The sequence below is a fragment of the Trichechus manatus genome, unplaced genomic scaffold (assembly GCF_000243295.1).
Source record: "Trichechus manatus latirostris isolate Lorelei unplaced genomic scaffold, TriManLat1.0 scaffold00001, whole genome shotgun sequence".
Taxonomy (NCBI): domain Eukaryota; kingdom Metazoa; phylum Chordata; class Mammalia; order Sirenia; family Trichechidae; genus Trichechus; species Trichechus manatus.
Window position 1 is genome coordinate 41,820,372 of NW_004443937.1, and position 11,386 is coordinate 41,831,757.

At 48.5% G+C, this 11,386-nt stretch overlaps 1 protein-coding gene across 1 annotated transcript in view; it reads right to left on the reverse strand.

The window, feature by feature from the left end:
* The window catches only part of CADPS (calcium dependent secretion activator), a 548,960-nt gene that overhangs the window by 198,462 nt on the left and 339,112 nt on the right, over nucleotides 1-11,386 (reverse strand). Inside the window, 2 exon segments of the mRNA XM_023727714.1 lie at nucleotides 273-412; nucleotides 8,885-8,996. Coding sequence (XP_023583482.1) covers nucleotides 273-412; nucleotides 8,885-8,996 — 252 coding nt within the window.

Sequence of the window (11,386 nt, forward strand, 5' to 3'; positions counted from 1 at the left end):
AAAAAAAAAAAAAAGATTACAGCCTAGGAAACCCTGTGGGGCAGTTCTACTCTGTCCTAAAGGGTTGCTAGGAGTCAGAATCAACTCGAGGGCAGAGGGCTTTGTTGGTATAGTAAATATCAAAGTCAAATATTTTAATAACCTATCTTGGATGCTTTATGTTTCCTTCCATGTAGTTCTGTAAATAAAATAGTTTTTTTTTTTTTTTTTTTGTATTTTAAGAAATGAATGGATGTGTGTCCAAAATCACCACTTGGAAAAGAGACACTTACCCAGAATGCTTCATGTTTTGAGGCTTATCCATTCGGACAGCAAGTTTGATTTTGAGATCTTGATCGGGGCAGTTTTTGGAGACTGTCATTTTGTGCCACTCAGACTGTTTGGGGCTGTTCGGGGTGGGATGCAGAATAACCTGTAGGGAAAAAGGAAACCATCTTAACAGAAAATAGAAACACCGTTATGGGCATGCTTTATAGATGACAACATTTTGATGCTGAGGTTGAGTGACTTGCCCAGGTCACACGGCCAGCGGAAAAGCAGCGAACTGAAGCGGAGGGCTGGCCTTGGACTCCAATCCGAGGCTCCATCTGCGAACCATGGCTGGCCATGGCAGCCGTGCCTGAGGACAGAAAGGGCCCTCTCACGCTCTCCTCTCTCTTCCTGGCTAATTCCATAAAAGTAAGGATCACAATTTCTGTGATTCTGCTTTTACTTTTCTAATGTTCAGCATGATCTCTCACCATAGCAGAGCCATCAGGACAGAGAAGGTTCTCCGCGCATCATCTTCTTCATCTTCTTGCAAGCTGTACGTATACGTATGCATAAAAGGAAGAGGTACCCTGACGTATTAGAGAGCAATTCCAGCCCACTCTCTTCTTCCGCTCTTCTGGATCTCTTTCACCTTTGTGAGAGGTGAACTTCTGCAAAGGCTACAGGGGAAAATGGAAGGGACCTTATCTAATGCGGGAGAAATGTGAGACTTGGTGGGGAGGGACCTGGTCAGGGTCACACATTTCACTGGGGTTTCACCTTGAAAACGTCTGCACAGCTTATGTCCTGACATGGCTGGAGGCATGCGCAGCTCTAAGAAGCATCTGCTTTAGACAGCGCCGTTCTCCACCGTGGCTCAGATACAGCGCTTTCTTTTGGGTCTTCTTCCCCCATTTGCATCGTCTCAGATGTTTCGAGGGAATCAAGGAGCATTTTGTCATTTTGCGATGACAGCGTCCTCAGGAGCCACGTGGAACTTGGGAAACACGTACTCAGGGAGGAGTGAAATATCTGGAAAACCCCCTAAACGCAGGAACGTAAACTAAATACAGGCAGAACAAAAGCTGGGATTGCTGAGTTAGCCTCCGCTATGGCAGCACGCCCTGGCTTGCAGCACGGCGCTTTGGCTGTGCTTTCAAAGCATCTACTTCCTCCAGGTGCAGGGAAGGGGGCCTCCTTTCTGGGGCTTGGTCACCTCTGGAAGGGGTGGGAGGGGTTCAGAGGCTCAGGGTGGACTTGCTGGCCTTCCAGATGCTGAGTCAGCAGCACTGCGGCCATGGAAGCTCAGCCCATGCTTGGAGGGTAGAAGCAGACGGTTTTCTGGGTGACTGGGGAGAAGAAATCTGAGCGGGGCAGGAGACCACAGCAGGAAACAAACTCAGTGTGCTTTGCCATGCCTCAATTGTACTGATTTCGTCCCCTCTTCTGATGCCAGGGCTGACTTTTTTAAAAAAAATTATTAAATTCTCTTTCTCTCAGGAAAGAAAAAGGAGCCCTGGTGGGGCAAATGGTTAACTGCTAGGCTGCCAACTGAAAAGTCGACGGTTCAAACCCACCCAGCAGCTCCACGGGAGAAAAGACCTGGCAATCTGCTCCTGTAAAGATTACAGCCTAGGAAACCCTATGGAGCAGTTCTACTCTATTGTATAGAGTTACTATGGGTCGGAATCAACTTGACAGCACACAACAACAACAGTGAAACTTAGACATTTTTGCTAAACACGAAATTCGAGTCTTCCCAGTGTCTTACGACATGATCGCAGTACAGGAAGACCTGATTTTCCAGAACAGAGGCGGCCCAAGTTTGTTGATATTGCCACACCGCTCCTTGGAAACCCTACGGGGCAGTTCTCCTCGGTCCCATAGGGTTGCTTTGAGTCAGAATCGACTTGATGGCAATGGGTTTGGTTGTTTTTTTTTCGGCCACTTCTGTAAAATATTTTTGAGCAATCATCCCATCATCTGTAGGTTAATATTTTACACTATCTATGTTTACTTTGTACTAATGTACTATATACATCATAAAACACACGCATATATAGAAGTTTTAAAAGGATAGGCTAAAGATGAAAAAAAAATACCTTTTAAAAGCTTCGTACTCTTATTAGCTAATATTTTAAAATACCATATATATTTAGAGTGAGGCTCACTTAAAGATAAAAAACACCAGTTGCTGTCAAGGTGATCGCAACTCAAGGTAACGCCATGTGCGTCAGAGTACAACTGTGCTCCGTATGGTTTCAATCGCTGATTTTTTAAGAAGAAGATCACCAGGTCTTTCTTCAGAGGCACCTCTGGGTAGACTTGAACCACCAACCTTTCGGTTAGCAGCTGAGTGCTTTAACTGGTTGCACCACCCAGGGACCCCACTGTTAATGATAAAACCCACTGCCATCGAGTTGATTCGGACTCCTAGTGACCCTATAGCACAGAGTAGAACTGCCCCATAGGGTTTCCAAGGCTGTAATCTTTATGGAAGCAGACTGCCATGTCTTTCTCCCTTGGAGTGGTTGCTGGGTTTGAACCATCGACCTTTTCGATTCAAAGATGAGTGCTTTAATCACTGCGCCACCAGCGCCCCTTGTTAATGATCCAGAAAAACCAAACACACTCCTATCTAGTCAATTCCAACTCATAGCGACCCTATAGGACTGAGCAGAACTGCCCCATAGGGTCTCCAAGGCTGTAATCTTTATGGAAGCAGACTGCCTCATCCTTCTCCTGTGGAGCGGCTGCTGGGTTCAAATTACCAACCTTTTGGTTAGCAGCCGAGCAGTTAACTGTTACACCACCAGGGCTCCTTCCCTTAAGATACCAACTGGTCTGTAAACGCCACCCCATACTTATCATGTCCTACATTCTGAGGCTGCAGCCTTTGGGGGACAGAGGGGAGCTGCAGATGCCAGGGAAGCTGGCCCTCTCTCCTGCACTGGTTTGACCTGAGCGATGAAGGATGGTGTGATGTACCGGGAAGCCAGGACGGGGAGGGACTGGTAAGAGAAACCCCAGCCAGGGCCAGAGGCCAGAACAGCAGCAGGAAAGGCCTTTGGCCTCCTTCTGCTCCTGCCTGTTTGGCAAAATCAAAATGGGAGCAGTGCTCCAGGCACCCGGAGCTCGTTAACAGGCCTCCCACTATATGGATTCTGGGCACGTTTCCCACTGGCAAAATGGTGCCCATTCGCCAACGCAAAGGGCCACAGCTCACTGCTGACTGCCCACAAAGACTCCTCCCCCCACCTGGTGGCTCCCCGGGGAGGCCCCCTCTGCAGGGGGGAGGGGGAGGTCACTGCGGTCCTCCTCCATCTCTGGCCCCACCCTGCCAGGCACCCGCTGGGCCCTCGACTCCTTTGTATGTCAGCCCCACTGAATTATGAGGGTCCTTACAAGGGCACGTGCGCCCTGAGACCAGACACCCCATCTGGACATTCCAGCCTGCTAACCGCACACCTCATCATCTTGCCGCCGTGGCCCATGTGTGCTGAGCTTTGATGTGGGATGCTGGCGTGGGAACCACCCCGTCCTGTTGGGCACACTGCACTCCGGTGGCCTCGGCTACCCTGAGCGATCTGAGCACACAGGCAGCTCCTTCCGGGAGACTGCTCCTCCCCACCTTTACCTGGCCGACTCCCTGCGGACTCACCCACGTAGCTCGCTCTACACCTGAGGCCCTCAGCCGGCTCCGTCCCCTTGGCATGTTCTCACATGCCTCAGCAGGGCAATCACCACGCTGCACTGATCTTCCGCTCTCATGTCTGTGTCCCTGGAGTGTCGTGAGGTTAAGGATTTCTCGCTGTCCTGAGTCCCGCTGTCTCTGTGCACAGCACATAGGACGGAACGCAGCAGGCCCACATTCATGTAGGTGAAGAAAAGTCTGATGGTACTGCACGCTGGGGGGCTGGGGGGCGGCAGGCACTCCTGTAGGCCCTTTGTGGAAGGGTGAACTTGTGTGCGCTCTTCAGAAAACAATTTGGTGCCATCTGTCAACGCTCGAATTTCATTGGGCAGAATGCTTTTTTTTTTTTTAAAAAAAATTATAGACATGCCCGTGTATGTGCAAATAAATAAATTCAAGGCTATTCACTGAAGCATTGTTTATACAATCAAAGACTGCAAACAATCTAAAAATTCACCAGTAGAGGACTCATTAAATAAAACATGTTATAGCTACACAAGATAGGGTCGCGATGAGTCGGAGTCAACTCAACAGCAACGGGTTTGGTTTGGGATTTTTGATAGCTACACAAGGGAATGCTACACAGCTGTGAAAAAAGGCGGCAGGTGAGTATGGGCTGTTGTGGAGTAATCTCCAAACATACTGACATTCAAGCAAAGGACAGCAATGTGTGCACACACTACCTTCCAACTGTGCTTTTTTTTTAAAAAGAGGGATATATACACATATGCATGTACATGCATAGAGTACTTGGGAAGGATACACAATAAAGTGAGGTCCCTGGGTGGTGCAAACGGTTTGCACTTGACTACTAACCCAAGGGCTGGCGATTTGAACCCACCCAGCTGCACTGTGGAAGAAAGGCCTGGCAATCTGCGTCTGTAAAGACTGCAGCCAAGAAAACCTTAGGGATCAGCTATACTCTGTAACACATGGGGTTGCCAGGAGTAGGAACCGACTCGACGGCCACAGGTTTGGTTCTGGTTTACACGATAAATTAAAAACAAGGCTTTTCTCTGGGAAGGGGTACTCAGGGATATCCCCGTCCCTTAGGGATATTAAACCACTTGCATGGTTTTATTTTTATTTTATTTTTTTTTACAATGTGCATGAATTACTTTTTCAATTAACAACGTCAATAAAAACGAAGCAAACTAGAAACAGTAGAGGGAATGAGCATAATACCCGGATTAAGAACGTGGCCATGCCTTGCTAAGCTTGGGAAGCATCAGAGTCTAGAAACGCTCTTCTCAGGGTCCCCGGGATCACCTCACTCTTAAAAAGAGTACTGTTCGCTCATCCAGCTGCTGCCCGTGGAGGCGCCTGCGGGGAGAGGGTGCCCCAGCCAACACAAGAGTGGGGCAAAGCAGCTCCACAGCAACTGGTGGGAAGTTTCTCTGGCAGCAAACCAGAGTAAACTAGTATCTGGAAGAAAATATAATGATCCCGAGGAGAGATTCCATAAAGACGAAATGAGTGGCTGTGTGGGGCTATGGCAATCTCGTGGTCTCCATTAGAAAAGCAGAGCTGGTGGCTGCATTTTTGCTCAGGGACAACATTGTTGTTGTGAGGTGCCGTCGAGTCCGACTCATAGCAACCCCATGTGGCAGAGCAGAACTGCCTCCTAGGGTTTCCTAGGCTATAATCTTTCTGGGGAGCCCTGGTGGTGCAGTGGTTAAGAGCTCGGCTACTAACCAAAAGGTCTGCAGTTCAAATCCACCATCTGCTCGTTGGAAACCCTATGGAGCACCTCTACTCTGTTCTATAGGGTTGCTATGAGTTGGAATCGACTTGACGGCGACGGGTTTTTGGTTAATCTTTCTGGGAGCAGATCTCCAGGTCTTTTCTCCCATGAAGCATGGCTGGTGTGTTCCAACTGCTGACCTTTCAGTTAGCAGCCGAGAGCTTAACCACTGAGCCCCCCAGGGTTCCTTAGGGACAATGGTGTAGTGAAGACAGCCCACGAGGTGAGTCAGCGTCACTCCTGGCAAGTGACTTACCCCTCTGGCCTCGGTTTACTCCTCTGTATAAAAGGGGTAACAACTGCACCTGGCTCGTTAGGGTTACAGAGAGGAATCAGTGAGGAGAGGCACCCAGCCCTTACGACAGTGGTCTGTGTATGACTCATGCACCTTAACTAGTGGGGTGGCTCTGGGAAAGTTCCCCATCTTCCATTGAATCAGCTTTCTCATCTACAAAATAACAGAGTTTGAACAGCCCCGTGATTGTTAGCTTTTCTGAGTGGGAGCAGCTTTGGGACACTGACGAATCTGAGGACTAGAGAGTCTAGAAGAATGTACACTTGCAGACAATTTCCAGGGGAGCCTGGGCCCTTGAAGCCCGACTATGGAGCCAGGTGGAACATTCCTGGACTGGTCGGTTATACTTGTCCCATCCAACACTGACAGCCTGGGTCCCTGAGATGTTCATGGAACTGCTTTCCTGGAAAAATAAGTTTAAAGAAAAATGAAAGCCAGGCCACTTTCCTCACTCTAGGTTCATGGGTGGCACAAACGGTTTGTACTCCACTTAAAAGCTGGCAGTTTGAACCCACCCAGCGGCAGCTCAGAAGAAAAGCCTGGCAATCTGCTTTCCTGAAGGTTACAGCCAAGAAAACCCTATGGAATAGCTCTATTCTGTAACACACAGGGTCGTCAGGAGTTGGAACCAACTCAGAGGCAACAAGTTTTTTTTTTTTTGGTGTGTCTCTCTTTTCCTGGATATAGAAATAAATACTTGTCATTTCTCAAAGGAGCCCTGGTGGCGCAGTGGTTAAAGAGCTCGGCTGCTAATCGAAAGGTTGGTAGTTGGAACCCACCAGCCACTCTGTGGGAGACAGATGTGGCAGTCTGTTTCTGTAGAGATGACAGCCTCGGAAACCCTGTGGGGCAGTTCTGCTCTGTCCTATGGGGTCGCTAAGAGTTGGAGTCGACTCCGCATCAGAGGGTTTGTTTTTCTCGTACTTCTCAAAGAAAACAGCTAAACCTCTTCTCCTTGTCCCTCCTCCTTCAGTGCCTAAAGGGGCGCACGGTTTTTGTTGTCTGCTTTGTTGACCTTTTGTTTTACCTCCGTCTGTGGTCTAGGTCCTAGTAAGACGATTCTGGGTCGGTTCTACAGATTAAAATGAGTTGAGCAAGTGAGAAAGAAGAAAGCATGGGAAACGTGTTTCCGCTGGTGGTGTCAGGTGCGTGCACCTGTGTGCCCGTCTAAGGGGTGGGCGCTCTTCATTCCGAGGATTGAATCAGAGGCTCAGGGAGGTTCGATGACTTGGCCTAGGTCATACAGCTATTAGGAGGGATTATGCATTCAACCAGGATGAAACAAAATTCATTGTAAGTCTGTGTGTTGGGCTCTGGGTATAGGCAGGTAAACAAAATAGTTTAGTTTTATAGACCAATGGGGGAGACAGAAACCAAAACCCCTATGAATTCTCTCTCGCTCACTGGCGTTCAGGTTGGCGGAGGGCATGAACAGGCGCCAAGGGAGCAAATGAGAGAGAATGGCCGTAGGGAAGGGCTCTCCAAGGAGGTGGCAAGATGCAGAGAAGAGGCGGGCTTTTGAGGAGCTGGGAGGAGAATGTCCCAGGCAGAGAGAAAGCTCCCCGAGGTGGGGAAGAACTGGAATCCGGCCAACGATGCTGGGGCATGGTGAGCGAGGGGGGATGTGGCAGTAGATGAGGCTGAAGAGGTGGGCAGAGGCCAGATCATGCAAGTCCTTGCAGACCACACTAAAGGGTTCCGATTTGATTGTAAGAGCAGTGTGGGGTCATGGAAGCCTTTTAAGCAAGCAAGAGACAAATCTAATTTAGGTTATAAAAATCCACTGGCTGCTCGGTGCAGAGTCGACTGCAGAGGTGCGAGGAGGACCACCACCTCTACCATCTCACTTGTTACCAAACACTCCAGGGGTGCTTCGAAAACGTCAGGGCACTTCTGGTGGACAGAAGAGTTGGTGCTGGGCTCTCCTGACATTTAACGGGCGAGGGCCAGGGATGCTAAACATCCTGTAACGGGTAAGATGGTCCTCTCTGATCTGGTCATCCTGAGTCCCACCTGGCTTTTGAAAATTCCTATCAGACATTAATGGAGGCGTAACACCTGTCTATAATTAACTTAGTCTGTTTTACATATAAGGGAACACCTGTCTATAATTAACTGAGTCTGTTTCACATATAAGGGCAAAGTATTTCTGAGACTTTTCCAGGGAAATCCAGGAAACTTTACCAAGAGTTGTGTACCATTTCAGAAAATCACGGTACTGATACTCAGGCTTTCGAGTCCCCACCTCAAGGGATTTTTGGAGGTGTCCCGTTCTCCAGTGGCTCCCCATAAGGAGGCGAGCCAGACACGGCTTCTTTAGACCTAGTGCAGTCATGCCTGTGTATTTACAGATTGACATTAGTATTTCATTATCAACTACTTTTCTTTCAGTTCTCCTTTGTATCATGACAGAGTCCGGGGCATGCAAACGGTTAACGTGCTCAGCTGTTAAATGAAAGACTGGAGGCTCGAGTCCCCCCAGAGACACCTCAGAAAAAGGCCTGGAGATTTACTTCCAAAAAAACATCCACTGAAAACCCTACGGAGCAGAGCTCTACTCTGACCCACACGGGTCACCGTGAGTTAAAGGTGACTCGGTGACAACTAGCTTGTCCTTACTATTATGACATTTGGGGTCTGATGGTGCTGAGAACCTTGCTCTAATTTCTGCACCGCACACTGTCATTAGCCGGATTACAGAGGAGAACCTGAGGTTTGGACAGGTGGAGGGACCTGCCCGGAGGCACACAGCCACTAAGGAGTGGAGCCTGGAAGGACGCTCCAAAGCAGGGCTTGTCAGCTCTTGGCATTGCTGCCTTTTAGTGACCCAGGCACTGGGGACTTGGCTGGGGACAGCCACCCTCAAGCTCTGCCGAATTCCCGTTGACTAGGGGGTGCTCACCCGTCCGAGCTCCTTGTCCTCCAAGGCCAGGACGCCAGTGCTCTCTGTGAACAGCTTCACCTTCACGGCGGGCAGCGCGTGGGTCGTCGAGAAGTCGCCCTGGGTGCCCCAGCTGTGGACGCAATCAGAGAAAGGCGGTGTGGGGACGTCTGATGGACAGTGCTCGACTCAGTGGCCTTCGTCCACGGGGCCGGGCGAACGCAGAGTTAACCTCAGGCGGCACTGGCTGTCACATCCCCCTCCCCTTTCCTCCAAAGCTGCCAGAGTGACAAAAGTGTTAATTAACTTGTAAGGCAAATGCCAGACAGACGCTTAGAAGTTGCCACGGTCTTCACAGAGAACTGTAAGGAATCACTTGGAATTAGCATGAAATCAGGTTGGTGAGAGCTTTCCCCAAGCATTTGCTGTACCTACAAACTACTATTCCAAGCGGTTACTAACGTTTCATTGCCTCCTAGTTTTAGAAACTGCAGTTCTAGAAATGGCTCTTCATTTGGTCTGAGGCAACATCTGACTTTAAAATGAGACATCGGCAAGAGCGGTGGACAGGAAGCAGCCCCGTTTCCACCGGCACTCGGAGATGGGCTGAATGAGTGGATGAACGGTGCTCAGCCCTGTCCAGGAGGGCTTGGGAGGTAGAAGGATGAGGATATGGGAAATGTCATTCCCTGCTCACTGGTCTGGGGGTATCAGAGTCGTAGTTCTCCCCAGAGGAGAGCCTGGTTTATTCAGCATCTGGGCAGAGGGCCAGCCTTGGCTGATCTGAGCTCCTAAGGGTGTCTTCACTCCCTCCCCGTTATTCTTACAGAGCTGTCTCCATCTTTTCTGTACCTGCGACTAGAGCGGTCTTCCAGAAGTACAACCTGGTCTGCACCTAGCCCCTGCCCCGAACCCTCCCAAGGCCTCCGTCCCACTACACTCAGGCTGCTCTCTGGACCCCTGGTACCACCCCCACTCATCTGCTCCAGTCCATGGGCCTCCTGAGTCTGCCACCTCAGGGGTGCTCCACGCGTGTTTCCCTCTGTTGCCAATGCTTCTCCCCACCCCACCTTCACCTGGCTACCTCTTCAGGTCTCAGCTTAAACACCACTGTCCCAGAGAAGATGTCCCTCGATGACCCAATCTAAATTTCATTCCAGTGTTAAACCTCTTTAACATGCTGTTTAGTTTTCCTTCCTAGTCAGCACTGGGTTTGCAATTCAGATTGTGTGACTGCTTAATAGCCGAATCCCCTAGTATTCTGTAAGCTCCAGGAGCGCAGGGACTGGGAGATTTTGTTTACATTGTATACTCATTACTTGGCACAGTGCTTGGCACACAGAAGACACTTAATAAATATTTGTTGAATGAACAAATGATGCCAAATATATGTTCTTTCTCAGAATTAGGAAATACGATAGATACAATTTTGTATATAGGCTTTGCAATTTGAACCATTTTAAAATGTAAATTTTTGGCTATTGTGAATATAAAATACGTTGTAAATTATTAAGTATACAATTCAGAGACATCAATTACGTTCACAATTTTTTGCAACCATCTCTATTTCCAAAACTTTTTTGTCTCCTCAAACTAAAATTTAGTACTCATTAAGCATCAACTCCCCATTTCCCACTCCCCCCAAGCCTTGTACGCACTAATCTACTTCTGTCTCTATGCATTTGCCTAGTCTAGATATTTCATATAAGTGGGATCATACGAAGAAGCCCTGGTGGTGCAGTCATTAAAGCGCTTGGCTGCTAACTGGAAGGTTGGCAGTTCGAACCCATCAGCTGCCCCGGGGGAGAAAGATGTGGCAGTCTACTTCTGCAAAGATGACAGCCTTGGAAACCCTATGGGGCAGTTCTACTCTGTCCTAAAGGGTCGCTATGAGTCGGAATCGACTTGATGATCAGGAGTTCCTCAATGGTTCCGGAATCATACAATATTTGTTCTTTTGTGTCTGACTTATTTCACTCGGCATGTGTTCGAGGTTCATCCATGTCACAGTATGAACCAGAATTTCATTTCTCTTCATGGCTGAATACTATCCCATTGTATAGACAGACCACACTTTATCCATTCATCCGTTGATGGACACTTGGTTGTTTCTACCTTTTGGCTATTGTGAATAATCCTGCCATGAAGGTTGGTGTACAAAGCTGGGTCATAGGAAAATTAAAAAAAAAAAAAAAAAGATGATTTTAATGACTATAATGTTACTTCTTATGGAGACATAAAAATTTATCTAATCACTGTTCTATGATTGAGATGGGGTTGGACATTAATTTTTTTATTTCATCCCTGATTAGTTCCTTGGGATAGATACCTAGATGGGAGATCATTTCTTCATCAATTTATCACTAACCGTTATGGGGCTCTTACAGTGCTACATGACCTGAGCTCACTGACAAAGACTTTCAAAGCTGGGGACACCCATTCCCAAAGTGCTCCCCTCAAAGGGTTCAAAGCTGGGGACACCCATTCCCAAAGTGCTCTCCTCAAAGGGTTCAAAGCTGGGGA